General features: G+C 41.9%; 1 protein-coding gene across 1 annotated transcript; it reads right to left on the bottom strand.

The window, feature by feature from the left end:
- Positions 1-5,447: 5,447 nt before the first annotated feature.
- On the bottom strand, positions 5,448-19,754 carry dap (death-associated protein). The gene is made up of 4 exons (XM_061093648.1): positions 19,546-19,754; positions 17,803-17,914; positions 10,321-10,363; positions 5,448-7,018 (listed from the first exon to the last, which is right to left on the bottom strand). Exons 1-4 carry the CDS (start codon positions 19,604-19,606, stop codon positions 6,899-6,901), a joined length of 336 nt encoding a protein of 111 aa, XP_060949631.1. The 5' UTR covers positions 19,607-19,754; the 3' UTR covers positions 5,448-6,898.
- Positions 19,755-20,101: the final 347 nt, after the last annotated feature.

Genomic DNA, 20,101 nt, shown 5'->3' on the forward strand with positions numbered 1-20,101 from the left:
CTGACAGTAACTCTGGATGTGTTGTAATAATATCATGATTTCAAATGCTTCAGAAAATCCTGGAAAACGACGAGATGATGTTTATCCAGCTGAAAATGCATGTGTGTGTGTGAATGCTGGGTTACTGAAACACTTTGCTTGAATCAAGATGGAAACACACGATGTGACATGAAGGCCTGTGGTGATGTCACCACGTGCATGCGTAATGTCACCACTCTAGTAGACAGCCATTATAAATCCAGAAATTGCAGTATTTAAGAGTTGAAAAAAGGAAAACTTAAGCACTGATGTCCTAAATATGCAATATTTTTTTAAGTTTGCGATAGTTGTTGGGGATCAAAGACCAAACATTTTAGGAGAAGTATAGAATCGAATAATTCAAAAAGAATAAAGATTTGTAAAATGAGCCTCCATATCCAGAACGGTTCGATATCTGAATCATAAACAGGATATAAAGATGGACGACATCCATCTAGTGGCTGCCTGCACTTTACGTTATAAATCCCACCTCCTCCATATTAATAGATGGGACATGGACCAAACTAAAAAGTAAAAGTCCTTGTTAAATACATTTTTGTCAGAGATGATTTATTTTATTCTAGGTACTTTAATCAAATGTTAATTTGAAAGTGGATTAAAACAAGGTGAAACATCATGATTGACAGCTGAGACTGACTCCTGATTGGTTGAGCACATGTATTGACGGGACCTGTCTATCGCGGCTCTACCTCGAATCTCTGCTGTGCAGACTCTGGCTTCTAATGGCTTCATTTCTGGATGGTGGAGTCGTGTCATCCATCTTTATACACGGACGATGGTTGAAACCAGGTGAAGCATGCAGCCCTCCCTGGCGTCCAAAACCCCAAAATTGCAGAATAATAAAGAAAGAGTAAAACGATGCTGTGACTGCTGTGTCAGCATTTACTAATTAATGAGAAAAATCCAGTTAAGAGTTTGAGAAACTGCTGAACCAGAGTCAGTGTGGCAGTAGAGCTGAAGAAATAATCACTAGCACATGGACCCTTTGATAAGAACAGCCCACCTATTATAGAGCTTGTCTCCCTGTTTCAACATTAGAAGAGTGAAAATAATGCAGCTGTAAGTTTAAACACACGGAACCAGAATGGGGGAAAAGCAGATGATGTGACATTGTCTGGATTTTTCGAGAGCACAATTTCACGGTCCTGACTCCTTGTGGTGATTGCACTTTAAGTACCATCCAAGAGTGTGCGTCTAATATAAATGGTGATGAGCTGCTTAAGGGGTTTTAAGGTCAATAGTGTCCCCAAAATTGTTTCCTCAAATAAACTTCATTGACTTCAGAGTGGCACTCTGCTTAGAGGAAGTCATTCGAACACGACAGAAGATGAGGGAATGGCACATTTGCTGAAGTCGAACTGAACAAGTGATTGCGGGATTAACATATTTAACGTTGACAAACATCTTAGGTTTTCTCACCACGAAGAGCTTTATTTATATAAAATGTTTTACTCGTTAAAGGTTTTGTCAGTGAGTTTTCAGCATTTCCATAATGCTTCTACGGTACTTCTGTGAACGGGTTAAGTTCAGAATGCAGTTGAAGCACTACCTGAAGAAATATCCCATGGTTTTATTTATGGAAAGTTATTAGAATAATGTTATTTGTGCATAATATGTTAATTGAAAGAGAGAGAGAGAGAGAGAGAGAGAGAGAGAGAGAGAGAGAGAGAGAGAGAGAGAGAGAGAGAGAGAGAAAAGCTATTACCCCTGAATGCATTGGATGATATTTAGGTCATCGTTGTAGCTAAACAGCTGTTGGCTCAGATTGTAACCTGAGATTATGAAGCGCCGCAGCCTTGCTCAGCAGTTCCACCTCCCACCCACCTCTCCTCCTCCTCCCCGCCGCCCTGACCCCAATCCCCCCCTCACAGGAAATCCAGAAGTGGCCAAGTGAGCAGGGCACCACCCACTGACACAATGTCTATTATGTCATTGTGCTGTGACGCTGCTGGCTGACGTTTAGACAGGATGACCTGAATCTACATATCAGCACTGGATGCTTCTCTCAAACCTGGAGAAGGGGAATCCTTGGCAGGGGCCCCCTGCTGGTTTGGTTTTGGAACTTCATATGAGGATTTCTGCATGTTACATTCAGTACATGTAAGTGGTATTGATGATAATCCTTATAAAGGACATCCATGCACAATTCCTGATTCAGTAATGTGCATGTTTAAGTTAATACTTGTTTACAGTTCCCTCTATAGCTTTGAACAGAGCAACACATCATCGAATATTTACTTAGATATTGTTTCTTGTCAAAAAATATGCTGTAATGCCAAAACTTAGAAAATAAAAGTTCTTAAAAAATTGTCATATTCACTATTAGTATTGTTACTGACAGGACAATATTCGGTTAGGCACAACCAGATTTCACCTGGCCCCTCCCCTGGATCCGCCCAGATCGTGCACATGAAAAAAATCTCTGTCTAACTTCTGCATCACAGACTACAGCAGATACAGAGGCTACACCACACTTACTGACCACTTTATTAGGAACACCATACTAACACTTGGTAAATGGACTGTATTTCATTATTTTCCAAGAAAACATTTTCTGCACCATGACACCACTCACAGAATCAAAACCAGAAATGCTTTATCGATAATCAGGGGAAATCAGGTTTCATTACACTTGCTCCCACCAAAAATAGAAATATATATTGAGATCTTAATTGAAGTATAAAATATAAACTAGAATGACACTCAGAAGCCATATTAAAACTTTCTAAAATTGCACCCACTAAATACAATTTTGGTGTTCTCCGCCAAAATTTAATGCGTTCTTTTCTGAACCAGCCCACTCGTGGTAGTTTTTGCGTAAACCTGCTAACTGTAAGACAGACAGACGGACAGAGAAACAAACGCAGACGGAAACACATGTATCCTCCTTGGTGAAAGGTAATAAGATACATGTGGTACGCAGAGATATATGCATTATATCAAGTAGGAATATGTAATCCATGGATACTACAGTATATACAACAGCTGAAACATAGGTCCAAAAAACAAGTATACAACTTAGTTAAGATGCAAGGCGGGTGAGGTTTATCGATTCATGCTGTCGACACCACATTCCCCCCCCCCCCACCATCTGTGCGCCTCAGCAGGAATCAAGACTCAGCAGACCAGGCTAAACGTCTTGAAGTGTCCGGTAGGTGTCGGAGAGCCAGGGCCACACGGCTGCCTCAGACACATGCTCTTGGCCGGCAGCCGAGTGGAACCCAACATCCTCTGCTGCTGTTGCGGCCCATCTGCCCCGAGGTTGGACACGTAGCGCATTCTTGAGTGGCTGCTCTGCCCCCCCCCCCCCCCCCACTGTTGTAAAGAGTGGTTATGTGAGTCACCGCAGCTCTAGACTAGTCTCAAATCCACATCAGCAGTTTCAGATACTCAGAACAACCTGTTTGGCACAGACAATCACATCATTGCCTAAAGCTCCTGACCTGTGTCAGCACTGGTTTCTGCACCGCACTGCTGCCCTGTGATTGGTTGATTACATGAATGAGCAGGAGTACAGATCCTGGTAAACATGAGAGGGCTATAGTAAGATTTCCAATTGAATGTGATCTCTAACGCCAATGAACAAAAGTAATGTGACTTTGTGTGAAACAAGTAACGTGATTGGCACAAACAGCATATAAGGTCCAATACATACATTAGATGGTAGATGTATAATAGTTGGCTTGTTGAAAGTGGGATAAATGACCCGAGCCATTTTCTTATAGTCAGACTTCTTATTCTTATAGTCACAATGAGTTTCTCTGTATTTTATCTGATTTATCAAACCTCAAATGTAATCCGTCACATTCTTCAAGATGTGGGTGCAAAATAATTACATTTTTCCCCCCCGTCAGTATTGAAATTATACTCTGATGCAATCAAGGATAAAGTAGGTCCTTAATAATGAATTCCATTTGTGACAAGGCTGAAAAGTATGAATAAATGATCACGTCCTGAACATAACTCAGCAACGTACAAACTGAAAATGATATTAAAGTGGTGGTGCCCTTATCGATAAAAAGTTGGGAAAACTTAGAGAATATTTTTCTTATGCAAAAACATAAAAACGTCTCCCAGGATGAAAATAGTAGTCGTCTCCCATCTATATTGTAAACAGTAACATGACAGCAAATGGGTTAGAGTGACATAAAATATGCTGTTTGATGGGTGCCACCCACGGTTTTGTGTGATGCTTGGAACATTGATTTAAAAATATTCAGAAGTAGGAGGAGAATTTTTTGTTTTTTGTAACACTGTAGCCGAAATGTCACAGTAACTTTGTGATGTAAGCCCTGCTGCCTTATCAACACAAATATGTGCACATCCCAGGTGGTCCTGACCTGCCTGAAACACTTCCTCCTGCTGCTGCTGTTGCCTGAGCAAACCGAGGCATGGATGGACGATCTTCAGTCCCAACTAGTCAAAGCTGGTTTTAATGTTCCCGAGGTCCACAAGGCCGGCGGCAGCTAGTGGTGTGTACTCAAGGCTAATGTAATAAAGTGCAGCTAAAGGAGAATGGCTCAGTGCTGAGAGTGAAGTGATATAACCATGATTGTTTTTATGGTGGTGGAAGACGAGCAGCAAAAAAAACTTGTTTTGGAGTCAGACTGACGCCATGGATAGATAATCTCTTTTACCTGCGGAGTCATGGTTACAAGGAGTATTTGGATAAACGTACCCAATTATACCTACATTTCATGGCAGTGCCTTGCTCATGGGCAGATACTGAAATTAAGGGTGATCCTAATTCTCAGTGTCATGGACGAGACTAGCTATGAAAGCCAGGTAATTTAGACGACATGTGGATCCAATTTTTTACTTTGTTGTGGAATTCATAGAACCAGACATTTCTGCACAAGGACCGTACAACATATTCTAGCAGTAATACTCTTGTTGTGTTCCTCCAGTCGGTCTAATAGGGCACGGCAGGGGATGAGAGGTCTGCCACATTGAGAGAAGTACATACAAACACGGAGAGTCAAGGAGATTGTGTCTACTCGCACCAACTGAGCCAGCGCTGGCTGGTTTATTGGGCTAACACAAGCTGACAGAACACCTTGGTACAGATGCTCGCGTAAAAATGGATTACATGCGCTAACACCTGGTGCACAGTGTGTGTGTGTGTGTGTTGAAAGGAAACACACAGCTCTTGGAGAGATGCTCCCGTTTCATTTGAAAACACCAGCTGAGCCCTCATCCCTTGGAGCAGGGTGCTAATTCACCACAGGACGCTCAAATTCTCAAGAGGACGAGTTTGAAAGTTATAATAACAATTTCTTTCTTTAAAATGTCCCAGCTTTGTAATTCCCTTATCTAGTAGTGAGCTATTAAACATTTTTTTAATGTGACAACACAAGATTTCTGTTCAGTCGTCGCCCCTTTCAACCAAAGACAAGCTTAAAAAGACATTTCAAGATAGTCAATATCTTTATTTACTATGACAACCACACCTACTACCCAAGTCCACTCGTCGACTAAAGATTTATACAATTTGAACAATTTACTCATAATTAAAAAAAAGAACAGAAAACAAAACAAAAATAAAACTCTTTTAAACTGAATTAAATTAACATACGAAATCATTCATTCTTGGTAAGGTAAATTTCTTTTCTTTCTTTCCTTCTTGGAAACCTGAACATTTTTTGTTGTTGCAACAAATGACACTTGAGTGTAAGGGGATGGGTGCTTAAGGAAAAGGGAAGGTGCGTGTTTGCGTACGCTGCACAGCGTGGACATTTTTGGCGACAAAGCAGGTTTGCATTAATATTATTTGACATTGCTAGGAGAGCGGATCAGAGGAGAGAGAGGCTCTCCTGTGCTAAAGGTAAGAACATGTAGCAAGAGGGGAGTAGCATTGTTTACTTCTGCTATAATTGTAAGTAGCCATATTGAGTCACAACATTAAGGACATGCATCAGGTAACTACTTGGGTAATGACGGCCATCATTACAGAAAAATGGGTCGTCTCTTTTATTCTTACTGGACATTTATTAAATCAGGTGCTTCTCTAGTGTGGATATATTTCTAAACTCTGATTACTGATGAGTCACATCTATATTTTGATGGATATTTCTGTTGGGAATATGGGGGAAGGTATCATAAGGAATGCTTGTCAGTCGCTGGTAACCTCAGCATTTGGGCTAATGACGGGTTAGTGCTCTCATACAACGCTCTACTTCTACTTCCTCTGGTCCAGGCTGTGCACATGCACTTTGGCAACGGTCTCAGTGATACACCCGCATCGAACTGATTCTTGCAATTTAGATAGATGCTCTCTATGGTTTTGGTTTGTGGCGATCGTGTAAGACCTCTCTCCAATTCTTGGATACGACGATTGGTTCTTTTGGTCTGTGAAGCTCGTAGGTAGAAGGCTGGAGCCTGAGCTGTGAGAGGTGATTGGTTGGTTAGTTGGCCTGATTGACAGATTTGTTGTAATTGGCTGGTTGGGGTGACGTGGTATTTGTCAGCACATCGGTGGAGTGAGAGTTGCCCCCAGAGACTCAGATATAAGACCAATTTCTCAGCAATTGAATACAAGTAAAATAGCCATTTTAGAAGACCCATGGCCCATTTATACCATATTAAGACTGTACAACTGTTATAACAACCTCTCTTAAGGAGTGGATCCAGAATTGCAGAACTTAGTTGCACCACTGCAGCAAGGGTGTAAAGAGTGGGACTTCTAAAATGGCTATATAAGCATCAGGCGCCTGTTGCTGACAAAAGGCTCGCAAAACATTATTCTTCAATTATTTAGGGGGAGATCTGTGCCAAGTGGGGAAACCTCTTCGTCCTTTGTGTTCCCTTGGGGAAGGCCGGCTGGTGGAGTTAGCGGAGCCATTGTAGCCTGGTGCCTGGCTCACTTGCGGGGCTGGTGGATGTGCTGGTTACATTGCTGGATAGTGGGCAGCTTGGGGACACCAGGCTGGGGCTTCTGGTGGGCCACCTGGGCAGCAACTGGGGTGAAGTCCTTGTCACCCTGCACAGAATAAAGTCAGTTGTCAGGGCATTAGAGGAGAATCACCTGGGTTTGAAGCTTTGAATTTCAACACAAAAGGTACGGTGGGCACTAAGAGCTCAAAGCCCTCCAGATATTTTCTCCTTGTGAATGTGTTGTGTTTTATTTGAGCTCTCAGGGCCAAGGTATAAAAGGCTTAGACGCTAATCCTCCCAGGCCCTAGCCTTATTATTAGTTCAAGCATATTGTGTTCACTAAACAAGATGAAGCTGCTCCCAAAATGACCAGAAGTATAACGCTGAAACGTCAAACAAGACCACATCAGTTTTGCAGTTTTGAAGCCGTTTCCCATCACATGAAGCGTAAAGAAACAACGGCTAAACTAACTGCACATGAAGAGCTTCATATTTTAGATTATTTTCATTGTGGTGCGACTCGGCGCTCAAACCTCGAGGGAAAACAGTCGCCTCACTTCCGTTGATCATACATTTGTCAGCTGAACTTTCTCTTGACACCACCCACGAGCTTCGCTGCAACTCGACTGCTAAGAATCTGCCACTGCAACAACATATGGCTCTATTAATATTCATCCACTTTACTACTAAACAGTAGAGTAGAGATGTGGTTGTTACACTAAGAGCATCAAACATAGGCAAAACATCTGGGATTTGATAAACGGAAGAAACACCAATTTCCTAATACATTTGTTTTCTTTTGTCTGTAAAAACTTACGTGTGAAATGAATATGAAGTAATATAATACAAATATTATTCCTCTGATAATCATATTAACAATGAGGAAATGCCTTGCTCATCTGCTCTGCAAACTCAACCTCTCATTCAGAGAAAAAGGCTCGTAAACAGCTCTGCTTCGAAAACAGTTCAAAGCAGGAATTTGCTCATTCATTACATTTTTTTTTATTCAGGGACTTTCAACGATTATGACTCAGCTCCTCTTGTTTCCTAGTTATCCTTACTTCTTTTTTTTATCTCTACATACCAGCTTTCTTTGGGATTTTCCCTTTCTTATATCTGCTCCTCTCAGAAACATTCCTTTATGTGGATATAGTTTACAGCTGTGGCACAGCATGCTCACATAATAAACACATTTGTTTGCTACATACAGAATTAAGATTATTATTGATGGTTTTAATTCCATAATTTATAATACTGGACTACAGTTCATCTGTACAGATGTTGCCATATGTGAAGGTCACTACTCCAGCATTAATATAACCTGACACGCCGTTCCTTCATATTCTGAGTTCTTCGGATTTCCGCTTGGATAAAGTTATATAGCCAATTTAAATCGATGCTCTCCACTTACAGACACGTGCATCGGCTGCGTCTCTAAGCCTTTCACTGAACTTTACTCGCCCACCCTATCCTTGCTTGACCCTAATCCTCCCTCTGCACGGTTGTGTTCTCAATGGGCGGCTGTGCGCTCGTTTTTTCCCCCTGCATGTCTGCACATTATGTGTAGGTGGGCAGAAAACCTTCACAGTGTGCACATGTGTGTTCCTTTGATTTAAAGCCAATTCCACAGCTAACTGTATGGGGACGTGGAAGCATCTGACCTCCATTAGGGCCCTCCTCTCTCTTCTGAAGCTTCAACCTCCTCTTTATCTCCATCCCACTGATGCAGACGTACAGGAGGGAATGCAGCAAATTAACTCCATTACTGCGGCACACTACGATTCCTGGTGTCATACCTCATTTTCACTTTTTCCATCTATCTGGAGAAGTAATAGCATATTTGCTGTTTTTTTTATACAATCTATTTTCTTAAAGTCCATTAAAATCATTAAATGGGAAAAAAATTAAAGAATGAAAATTCTATTTTTAGGTCCCAGCAGCACTACCAGCTTCTAGGTCTAAACTTAGACCAGACTCATCCCATAAGGTTTATTAGACTCCAGAGCTCTAGTGACTCGCTCTACCAGAAAAACAGACAATACATAGCCAGGAAATGTTTAATATTTTTATTTTTGTAAAGTCCCAGGGGACACACACACACACAAGGGTTTCACTTAGCTCCTACGAGGCTTTTCTGAGGCTTTGTGCACTGCTTGCCTCTGGGTTTGATGGCAGTGATAGGGGGGCAAATGGGAAGGCAAGAGGAGGATCAGGGGGATAAATGGGATGCCTGCCACCTTGCTGATATCAACGCTATCTTCTGCAAGCACACACAGTCACACACACACACACAAAGACGGACAGACAGACAGACACACACTCAGACAGACACACAGGGCAGGACACAGGGCCATTCAGCCAGTCAGACACTTTTCTAAACACACAAGCACGTGACTTCAGAGGAAAGACAATACATTGCCGTTACCTTGATTTCCTCGTTCTACTTTAACCATGACTCCTACTTGCCCAACCCTACATCTTAAAACATTGAACCATGTCAACTGAAATAAATTCTCAATTAACTCTGTTCTAAATATATTTTATCAATCAAATGATGGGTATTTAAGATAATTTATCAAATTAATTCCACCACACGAACAAAATCTGTAAAACTAAATTGGTTTGATATCAATATATCTCTCCTATTAAGACAATTATTTAATATTGCTTTTATTATTATTATTTATCACAAATTGTCATAAAAACAACATTTATTTTCTCTAGACCGACTTGTGTCTGTGGTCTTTAAAACTTTCTTTTATTCATTTATTCTTTCAATGGTGGGATTCTTACCAATCAATTATGGTTTTAATGAGGGATTTTCAAAGTGTTTATCAACATGCACATGCCCCTTATATCACTCCTCCAGAGTGCTGCGTTTTAACCCCAACATGATCTTAAAATACGTATTGATTTACAGCTTTTTGCTGCGATAAGGACGACAAGCCGTCAATATGTGACTGTGCAAAATGGCTGAAGCTCTCCACAGACTTTAACCCACTTTGCAAAGTGTGGCTGTACCATTGTAACATATACAATTTGTTAACGCTGTGTCGGTTAAATCATTTTTGAAGTTGCAAAATGAGGTGGTGGTAACTTTGTATGGTGTTAGGTCTTAGGAGACTACACACACTACAGACCACAACAGCTATTGTTACATATAATAAAATAGCCATTATTATTATGATAATGTTATAGAGTGAAACCAAACCGTTCCCACACAGTGATCATGCACTTGACGTCAGTGGAGAGAAAAAAGGTCCCTTCTCTTCCTTTTTATTTTACCGTTCTCTCATATTATCACAGCACTGAGCCTCTACCTCTCCCTGTAGAGCTCATGCCCCAGATATAAACCGGCTCATATTGCTTACTTCAACATTACTGGTGGTGTGTGTGTGTGTCTCTTACCTTTGTAACCACTCCAGACACGATAACAGGAACCTTTGGTGGACTAAAGAAGAAAGAGAGATAAAGAGAGAGAATGAAAATTACATATCAGTATAACAACATGGTGGACATTGAGCAGAGTGTGTATCTTGGGCTTTTTCTCTCTGGTGATTGTGTGCTTTTGAAAGGTTACCCATCTGGCTACGACAAGCCCCCCCCCCCCACCCCAAGAAGTCGCCCAACACCAAAGCACGAACATCCACACCTGTCCTCACAAATAACACCCACAGTGTTTCTCACACATACACACACACACACACCCTCGGATGGACCTGCCAGTAGCTTAAATAGCTCCAAATCATCCTGGCCAAACACCGGGGCTCACTGCCTCTGGATGAAAGCTTGACAGGAGGAGAGTAGGGGGGAGAGGGAAAGGACGGAGGTGATGACAAAGAAAGGATTTGGGAAGGAGAAGGGAAAAGTAGAGGAAGGGAGATAAAGGCTGAAGGCAGGTCAGGGTGGAGAGAGGAGGGGGGAAAGTGGCAAGGAGAGACGAGAGGGCACAGGGACATGGGAGCAAAAAGAAAGAGGATGGGGGAAACGATAGGGGGGAGAGAGGGAGGCGAGCGCTCACTCAGACGTAGAAGAAGGGATGGAGGGAGGGAAAATTCGAGAAGGAGAAATGTGGAACCCGAGGTAAGTATCGACCTTGACATGACAAACGAGCGGCATCCAAATTTATGACATCGTCACCCCCCCCTGCGGGCAAAAGAGTACAGTTGTGGTAGCCACCTTCAAAACTCCAGTCAAAGACATTAGTTATAACAGCAAGCGTGTCCAGCTCCGAGCTTACCCCATTAACAACCTAAAAATGGTGAAAAGATTAAAAGTTTCGGACACGGACGACAAAGTGCAACCTCAGCCGTCAGAATCAACAAAACTTCGGGTTCCAAAACATCTGCGAATCACTTAGAAATGGATTTCTTCAATCAACATCTTGGCACTGAGTTTCCTCTGCTGCTTATCTCAATCAGAGTATTTACCTTGCTGTTAGATTAAGGCTCGGATATGTTGAATTCCTCAATAACCACTTGTAAAGTGTGGGGTTTGGGTTTTACAGAAATATACACACCACATCTTATCAAATCGAGTGCCTGATATCAATTTCGACAGGTCTTATTGCTGCCTGCACACACACACACACTTTAACATATGGTTTGGTATAAGGCCTTTAAGTTGGACGAACTAATGCTTCTACCTTTTTAGCTAAGATGCACAGACAGTAACACATGGACACATAAGCGGTTACCTTTGGTATCTACAAAATCTACTTACTATCAAATCACGGGCGTAAAATCGATTCTGACAGATCGCAATCAGAATCATCTCATCAACCCATCCAATGGTGGATCAGTACATTGGCAAAGTTGGCACGGGCTCCTCACCCTGAAGCCAATGGGGGCCCTTGGCCTTGAGATTCATTATAAGGCTCAGTATATTCATTTTTTTTTAAAAGTTGTAAATTCAAAACATGTTGTGGGATCTTATTGTGGGATCCTCTGAGAGCACGTCAAAGAGACCTGTTGAATCTTCACACCCTTAATTTGTTAAGAAGTGCTGTGTGTATACTATGGTTTCCTCCTCTTAGCAATTCAATTAACTAAACCAGAGCAAATACTGTATAAGCAAGTGTACTTCTCATTCATTTGAATTCTGATGCATCTAGCGAACATTTGGCTACAAAGTCAAATCTTAAATCTAAAAAAATATATAGGAGCTACAGAGCTGGAGAATAGATGAAGTCAGATGAAGACAGAGATTCATCATGTACATTTATGTAGAAAAACTGTCATCTGGTGGAGGATTCTGCTGCATAGGAGTTTCTGCTTTTATTACACCCATGGTGGTTGAGAAAAATGGCATGCTGGCATTACGAGATCCCAGATTTCCTCATTTAATCCAACAAGCTCTTCTAGCTGTAAACTAGCTTGTAAACATTCAGCTCCTTCAACGATTAAAACAGCCCAGTCAGCTGTTTTTTTCTACGAATGACAAAAAACTTGTACATCGTGTTGTACATATGTACAGTAGCAGTATCTAAAGTGAGGTATGACATTCACATGGGTTGCATGCTGGGCCTTCACATGTCTCTGTTGAGATGAAGATCTGGCACCATGATCAATCTGAGGATAAATCCTGCAATACTGACTGCAAAGGAAGGGGAGGTGTTAAACGACTGCATTTGAATCTTGTTAGTGTCAAACTTAGCTTTTTGTCAGAGTGTTTTTAAGGCCTGAGAGATGGAGCAGTCAGATGTGTCTCGAGAGACAAAACATGAGTGATGTGTCAGCTTGTCAGAGAGACTCCGTCAAAAGTATGAAACACTTTATTTAAAGTCAGACAGACTCTTACACTTGACTGGTGGTTAAATATATATAGAGATACTGTTAAGACACATTAGATATTTCTGTTTGATGTTTATCAAACAGAGAGCAGACAATCAGTTTGAAGAGTTTTTAATCACAGATTAAGAAAATGTCTGAATACCTGAATCTAGACCCAACACAAAAGCATTTGCTATAAGAAATATGCAACCAACACCTCTCTACCTCTGTGGTGAAAAAGAAAGCCTTACTTCGAAAAGGGAACACGAGACAAAGCAAAAGTGACAGATCTCTGCTGTGGTTGTGTGGCTACATCAGGAGACAGAGGGGGGCCGGCAGGGGGCAGTAGAGATCTGTGGGGAATCCTGGTGAGGAGTTTGCTTTGTGCCAAAGGAGGAGAAGAGTTGGAGGAAAGGAGGCCAACGAGGGAGAAAAAGAAAGAGCGAGGGAGATACAGCACAAGATGCAAATCGGAACAAATAACTCAAAAAGAATAAAATGTACATGAATGCTTTTTTTTCCAGGTTTCACTGTGTCTATATTTAGCTTCACCACCAACACTGCCCCACCCGTCTCTCTCTGTCCGCCTCAGCAGAGCAGGAATCTTGCCGTCGTGGGCGAGGTGGTGGTTGCCATAGAAACTTACGCCTGTTGCCTGTCTCCTCTCAACTTTCTTTTTTAACCATGAGCCGTCTGCTTCCTGCACACTCGACTACGGTTAGTAATTGTGAAAAGCGTACACACGCGGCACCAGCCTGTCTTTTTCTGAGCGTCGGGACACATTCACCTCCCGACCAAACATGTAGGAGAGGTGACAGCGCAAACAGATCATGTGGCCCATGATCATGTTGTCTTTACACATTGCACAGATAGTCTCATCACACACTGAAGTGATGAAACGAGCACATTCAATCTATTTAGCTCCTTTACCATCTCCTTCTCAAACACTCACTGTAACAACACTATGTAACACAAATCCAGGTAAAAACCACAAAAAAAGCCAATTGTCTTCTTTCCTATTGCCAGTAGGAGAGTTTCTGTTCTTTCCCCTGATTTGTAATTTCCGTTGTCATGAACGCCAATTAGCATGTTCACCTGGGTGTCATGTTTCCATCCCTGCCGATCGGAACTGGATCCCATTTACACCTGTCATGTGACCAGGTTGGGAATGCTGATTTAATCTATTCCTATTGATAGTGCGTTTCAGTAGGTTTTTTCGACCAATGGAAAAGGGGGCTTGGTGAGCAAGAAGCATCTGCTGGGGCACCACCTTGCTTCCATATGTGCTTTCTTGCCCTTATCTCAAGCCCCCCCCAGCCAACCGTTCCCTTCTTCTATTACCCCCTCTCTTACTGAGGAATGCCTCTTTGCATCTCAATCTCCACGGCCCCCATACCAAAATAATCCTTCCCTCTCCTCCTTGGCATATCCAGCCACCTATCTCTCCCTCTTTGCCCCATCTGTCCATCTCAGCTAGATTGGGTGCGGCAGGTTTTCCCCTGACTACAACGCTTCACTGGCTGCTACTAATGTGAAATTTACCCAGCAGCCACCTGCTAGACGTCCATCACTGTGACACAGAGAGAGACAGAGAGTGTGTGTGTGTGTGAGAGTTTCACCGACTGCATTTATTAATGCGGTGCAGGTGCTCTGCATATTATTTTGGAGGGGCCAAGACATAATTTTTAGCTCAAGATGAGCATTTCACGGGGAAAAGGTAAACTAGCCGGGCCAAAGGGAGTTAATCAAGGTGAAGGCCGATTTTAAATGGGGTTCCTCCGTGATTAAAACGCAATATTTATATAATTTATTTTCACAGCCTCAGTCATGATTCCTCTTCTCTGACTGCAACTTATAAAGAGGAAATGTTTGGCAGAATAAATAGTCAGGCTGCTATTAAACACTGTACGGCTCTGTAGCCAGTTTACAGAACCGTTTTTTTCCACCCACAATATTCTATATTGATTTTTTACATCAGGCATTTCGCTGGCTGCTCTATCGTTGCATCTTTAAGTGAGAAGCAAAGCAAGGAATAAAGGAGATAATACAATTATAAAAACAGTAGGGAGCCATTTCTTTGAAATCTGAATACTGATTCATGAAGTTTCTGCCCTTTGGAATGTCTTCCTACTCACAAATAATAAAGTTATATTTAATTTAACTTTAATGACTGATTTAGTGTTTTCCAGCTTCTTAAATGTGAGTATTTGCTGCCTTGCTTTGCTTTATTTCACTGTTAACTGAATATTTTTGGGTTTTTGGACTGTTACTGGGACAAAACAAGTTCCTCCTCAAACTTTCAACTGGTACTTGTAAATGCTATTTATATGTGTGTCGATCATCTTGGGCCAAAGAGAAGGGGAGCATAACATACAATAAATAATCTAATCTGTGTGTGAGGTTGCACGCATGAAGTACATGCACAGGAAAATTCTTGACAGTTGGCAATGTTCTTGAACCCTGCTGGCTGCACTGCTTGTCAGTTCCCGTTTATCACCTCTCATTAATACACACACCAACTGATATGTGGTGTGAACATGCCACCTGTACCAATATGCACACGGCCGACGGGCCTTCATGAATATTGAGTAGACGTATGTGGGCGTAATCACCATTCTATAAAAAACACATTGGTTATTTGATTTTCATTTAAAATGACAAATATGTGAATTAACATAAAAGGGTGTTTTTCCTTTTTAGAGTCAAAAGACGTTTCCACGGTTAAAGTAGCAAAATTGAATTTGCACACGTCCTAAATGCTCCATGTGCTTTAGACTGTGAGCTTGGATTGTCATAAAGCCTCAAACGATAAGCTCCATAAATAAACATTTTAAATGACTTAATAATTTAATACAAAAAGTAATGGTGTGACCAGATGCCGCCGCTTTGCTCTTCCTGAAGTAGTTTACTAGGTGTTGTTTGTGGTGCAAGTTTTTATACTGTTAATTGTTTGTTTTCATATTGATTTATTAGACTACAAACTGTCTGTGAGTTATGTTGCCATCTGTACTATTGGGACACGTAATTTCCCATTCCACTGTGCAATGATGATAAAGGCATTGAATTAAATAGAAAATTAAAAGTCATTACAATTTCCAGAAGTTTCTACTTGACGGTAGGGGTGCAACGATTAATCGACGTCGTCGACAAATCGATGACAAGAATAGTCGCTGACGAATTTACTCGTCGATGATTCGTTGGTTACGTCACAGCACGTGTTTTTCGTGCCGCGCAGCGGAACTAAACGGCGTTTTACCGGAGGTGCTGATGAAAGCAGCTGAGGAGTGAGCCATCTCGCTTCCTTCCTATCTCTGAAAGTCGCGCATGTGCAATAGCGTCAAAACACGGAGCATTGCCGGCTTCCGCTGCAGCAGCATCGCGCACCAGAAAGTAAAAAGTTCGGGAGAACTTCACCCGTAACAGCCCGAAAAAAACTACCTGCAGTATCTGCACAGCGGACCTGTTCTCCATGGAAGCAGGACACGCGCATGTTAGGAAGAGGCACGTGTGACATCGTAACGGAGACGATGCGGACTCGCCTCTGTCAGATGTTATATATAAACGTATATACCTGCGCGCAGGATTCTAGCATCCATTACAAAAATATGGTTTAAACTTTTTATTAACGAGTTTAAAAGCGAAAAGTTATCCTATTGCCTGACAAACGTCTTTTTTTAATCACAATTATTTAGTCAGAAGAAGACTGTAATTTCGTTTGTTGATGTTTTTATTGCTGTTACTTTCCCTGTTATTTTTGTTAACAGGAAAAATGGATACTTGATTTTTAATTTATCTTTTTTATTAGAACTTTGCCTGTCCTTGGTTTTAAATGGTCAAAAACTTGATTTGTCTTTGCTTTTGTGTCACAGTACCCTTATATGCAGCAAAGTTTATTAAAAGACATTTTTTTTAATGAAGTAACAATCTTTATTGCCTGTTTTTTTAGTCATCACATGCCTCGAACAACCTCAAGCAAAATTTAAAAGCTGTTTGCTAAATAAGAGCAATTGAGAATTTGTGTCATTCATAATCCGATTAGTCGATTAATCGTTTCAATAATCGGTGACTAATCGACTATCAGAATAGTCGTGAGTTGCAGCCCTACTTGACGGACACTTGAATTAGAATATAAATATGTGACCCCTTTTTCCATTTCTGTCTTCCAATATTATGTGTTATATAAAATATGAATTCTTCATCTTAAAAAACAAAAAGACTTGCGTTTTCTTCTTCATATCTGTTACGAGAGGAAAAACACCCACACACACTGAAAATAAGCATGAACGTGCTCCACCCAAATCGCACAGTGGTTCTACCACGTTACAAACAATGGATTCGAGCTAACATGCTAATATGGAAACGGAACAAAATCTGCAAAGCGAGGCTGCTTGTAGGAAACAATAGCAACTGCTAAATGGGTTGTAGACGTTAGTGCTCTAATTATGCACCAATTATGTTGTGTACTCAATTAGACGTCTATGCTGTGGCAACAGCACACAAGGGGTCTGCAGCAGGATGCCACACAGTGCAGCTCTACTGAAACGTGAGAGCAGCCGTGGTGTGTTGTTTATTATATGTGTGGGAGTTCTATCTTACTAACAACCCATGGAATCGTAAAGTCTTGCACTCGATGGTCTCTCAGTTTTACTTGTGGGGATAGGGACACAATGTGCTCAATGTGGACACGTCTCCTGAGATCGAGACACTCAAACTTGACGGTGACATGGCCGTGATTTGTGGTCATTAAGCGTCTTCCTGCAGTTGTTTTTCTTGTCTCTTCACAGTCATTGTGCGTTTCTAGTATCTTTCCCTATGTAGTCACAGAGTCTATTTGTGGTCTTTTTGGAAACATTTTGCAAATATCTGCAGCTGTTTTGTGTCTCTTTGCCATCGTTTTAAGTCTTTGTGATAAGTCAAACTGGTTTACATCTCTCTATGGTTATTTTGTGTCTATCTGTGGTCATTTCTCTCTTTTGGCAATTGTTCCAAATCATTGTGGCCATTTCAAGTCTCTTCTCGGATTGTTTGACATCTCTTATAGTAGCTTTAGCTCTTAGTGGTTGGTTTTGTGTTTGGTCGTGTAACGTGGTCATTCTGCAGGACGGCGTGGGTTTGTTACCTGGTGCTGACGTACTCCTCATCGTCGTCATCTTCTTCTTCTACTTTGGGCGGTGGTTCTGGGATGGCAGTTGGCTGGTGCTTCTGCACTATCCTCATCCCTCCTGCCTTCACTGCAACACACCAGCAAAGAAGGGAAATACCATCAAGAAAGGCCAGTACCTCAAGAGCTCATAAGTGTAATTCATTTGAAATGTAGACAAATTAGGAAATACAAAGATATTGATATTAAACAGACACATGGATCTTAATGACATTTGACTTGTTGATTTGGTCACATGAGAAACCTATGGAAGCAACAGGTCATGAGTCAGTGATCCTAATCAATGGAGACATGGGCTAAGAAACTCTCTGGAGGGACTCTGGGACTTTGACCGGTCATATCTCCCTTAATGTAGGTCACAGATAAATGGATCTGAAAAAAACAATAATAATCTCGTCCAGCTGCATATTCATCTGAACATTATATGCTCTCCACAATATTAAACATTACAACATTGTGAGAGGTTTCTCATATGACCAAATCAGCTAACCATTTCTCTGTGACCTACATCAAAGAAGATATGACCAATCAAAGTCACTGAGCCCCCCCGCCACGCAAAACAGTTTGTTTGTCCAAATCTCCTTTTATAAAGATACAAGACTATAACATTTGTGATTCCATAGGTTTCTACTTAAACCATGTTGAGTTTGGAGATGAAAACAGAACATAGCATTTTGTACTTTCCTTGTCAAGGGAACATTAGAACTTGATAAGTAACATAAGATTACCATTTATTCTTACTTAAATATAATCCATATTTTGTGGATCGTGGTGGCAGCTGATCCTGGATTATGATTACGACTGATGAATTAAAGACATCTCTCCATGCATGTTGGACTCCGTCTTCACAGAGAATCATGTAAAGACAGGTATTTTGTTGGTGTGGTCTGTTACACGAGGCGCCTCCTTCAAGGGAGAGGGATCCCTCACTAGAGGCTCTGTCTGAGGCTTATTCTCTTATTGAGGGTTAAAGAAAGAGGATATCATACTATGAGGCAAGCAGTGATTTATTTCTTGTTGTGTTATCCAGATATAATTTCATGGTAAATAGTACAACAGGGAGGCCAAGCTAGTTTGAAGCGAGTCCCTCATCTAGAAGACTTGTGCCCTTGAGCAGGAGACAGAACTCTGAGCAGCTGCAGGACTTCTGTCGTCTCCACAGTTAATAGCAGTAATAATGTCAGTGGCCACACACACACAGCAGCACACCTGCAGGCCTGGTTAGACAGCTGCTCCGGTTAGACTGCTGCTCCGGGCCTCCTCTGGAATCACAGACTGGGAGCGAGGTCCCACTGGTTATCTCACTATCAGGCCTGCAGCAGCTGGGGCCCAGTGCCACACTGCTCATGTCCACGTACACCTTAGGACCCCCCCCCTTCGCCATGACCTCCACGTCATGCAGCATGCAGAGACCATTACACATATAAAACCCTTATATAAGAGCACAGGAACACCGTGTTTTTTTACTGGCGCTGCAGAGCTCTAGCTCCCTTTGGATCAGGAAGTGAGGAAATGCACGAAATGCACGAAATGCACGACCGAAGCAGATCCCAGTGTGCGCGTACGTGCATGCGCAGCCACGTTGTCAGCAGCTCAGTGTTAGTCACCGTCATGTGATGTGTGGTTTTTTAGCAGCGAGCTCCTGCAGAAAGAAAAGGCCTTCGAGTGGGAGCGAGGCTGTGAGCAGCAGTGGATCTCTACCTGCGGGAGGGTGTCCTCCCTTGGTCTCCACCTTGTCCTTGTCCTTCGGCGGGGAGGACATGTCTGCTGCGAGCGGGACTCTGAGGCGAGGTGCGATGGAGCCGGAGCGTGGGGACTCGAACCTTGTTGCAGTGTTCTTCTGGAGCTCACTTCAATCTGGACCGTCAACGTGGCTTTTCCTCCAGCATTGTTTGGAAACGGTGCGTGATGACGTCAGGCGCCACCCGTCGGGACGCAGGGAGCGCGCTGACGTTGGTTCTCATATGCGTGATGTCCGAGGTGATGTCACAATAAGGGAGTTGCTATGAGTTTAATATTTCAACGCGCATATATCGAACTATTATATACATGTAAACATGATGTGCAGACTGAGTCCGCTTCCTTTGAATCAAAGCTTTAAATGAACTGTTGTTATATTGCATCCACTGTTTTTCACCAAATTAGAGGTTTATTTTTGTAATGGGAGGTTTTGCCAGAATATTAGTTTTTTGTCTTTTATGACGGTTTTTATTTGTTTTTAATGTTATTTTCATGTATTTTTACGTCTATATTTAAG

The sequence above is a fragment of the Limanda limanda genome, chromosome 20, assembly GCF_963576545.1.
Source record: "Limanda limanda chromosome 20, fLimLim1.1, whole genome shotgun sequence".
In the NCBI taxonomy this organism is placed as follows: Eukaryota; Metazoa; Chordata; class Actinopteri; order Pleuronectiformes; family Pleuronectidae; genus Limanda; species Limanda limanda.